At 63.4% G+C, this 1,189-nt stretch overlaps 1 protein-coding gene across 1 annotated transcript in view; it reads left to right on the top strand.

The window, feature by feature from the left end:
* Window positions 1-1,189, top strand: part of LOC122191560 (5'-3' exonuclease PLD3-like) — a 3,546-nt gene that overhangs the window by 1,983 nt on the left and 374 nt on the right. The window contains 2 exon segments of the mRNA XM_042891858.1: window positions 1-147; window positions 603-702. The exon segment at window positions 1-147 is cut by the window's left edge and continues 33 nt beyond it. Coding sequence (XP_042747792.1) covers window positions 1-147; window positions 603-702 — 247 coding nt within the window.

The following is a 1,189-nucleotide window of genomic DNA, read 5'->3' as shown; positions in this document are numbered from 1 at the left end:
GACCGGCTGCGCCGCGCCGTGTTTGAGCGCAGGGTGGAGGTGAAGCTGCTGGTCGGCTGCTGGGCGCACTCCAAGGCCGCCATGTTCCCCTTCCTCAAGTCCTTGGCGGCCATGGCTGACAACAGCACGGGGTACAGCGCCCAGGTGGTGAGTGCTGCCAAATAGTGAGCGTGGCTGCTGACAAAGGGGGGTTGTGGCTGCTGCCAAATAGTGAGCGTGGCTGCTGACAAAGGGGGGTTGTGGCTGCTGCCAAATGGTGAGCGTGCCTGCTGCCAAAGGGGGGTCACGAGTGCTGCCAAATAGTGATCGTGGCTGCTGCCAAAGGGGGGTCACGAGTGCTGCCAAATAGTGAGCGTGCCTGCTGCCAAAGGTGGGTCGTGGCTGCTGCCAAATAGTGACTGTTGCCAGTGCCACATGGGGGTCATGGGTGCTGCCAAATAGTGGGGGTGGGGGACAACCTAATGGCACTGGGTGCCCCATATCAGCACCGGGTGCCCCATATCAGCACCGGGTGCCCCATATCAGCACCGGGTGCCCCATAGCAGCACTGGGTGCCCCATAGCAGCACTGGTGACCCCAGAGCTGCCGTGTCCCCACCGCAGAGGCTCTTTGTGGTCCCATCCACGGCGGCGCAGTCCCGCATCCCCTACGCCCGCGTCAGCCACCAGAAGTTCATGGTGACCGAGAAGGCCGCCTACATCGGTGAGGGGGGGGCGGGGGGGGTTTTTGGGGGGGCCGGCAGCGGGGCTCCACCATCGGACCCCCATCTTTGGGTCCCCGTATCCCACTGTCGGGACCCCATACCCCAAACTGGGGTCCCGACGTCTCTGTGTTCCCATACCCCAACTTGGGGTTCCCCCATTCCACTGTTGGGTCCCCCATCTTTGTGTCCCCGTGCCCCATTTTTTGTGCCCCCATCTTCGAGTTCCCCCACCTTTGTGCCCCACGCCCCACCTTTGGGTCCCACCCTTGGGTCCCCCCACACCCCACTTTTGGGTCCCACCTTTGGTCCCCCTACACCCCACCTTTGGGTCCCCCCACTTTTGTGTCCCCACACCCCAATTTCTGGTCCCACCTTTGAGTCCCCCCACGCCCCACTTTTGGGTCCCACCTTTGGGTCCCCCCACCTTTGAGTCCTCCCACACCCCACTTTTGGGTCCCACCTTTGGACCCCCTCACCCTCCACCTT

The sequence above is a fragment of the Lagopus leucura genome, unplaced genomic scaffold, assembly GCF_019238085.1.
Source record: "Lagopus leucura isolate 7727_CA_CO unplaced genomic scaffold, USGS_WTPT01 33989-0_obj-0_obj, whole genome shotgun sequence".
NCBI lineage: Eukaryota > Metazoa > Chordata > Aves > Galliformes > Phasianidae > Lagopus > Lagopus leucura.
The sequence above is the reverse complement of the archived record's forward strand: the minus strand, read 5'-3'. Positions and strand labels throughout refer to the sequence as shown.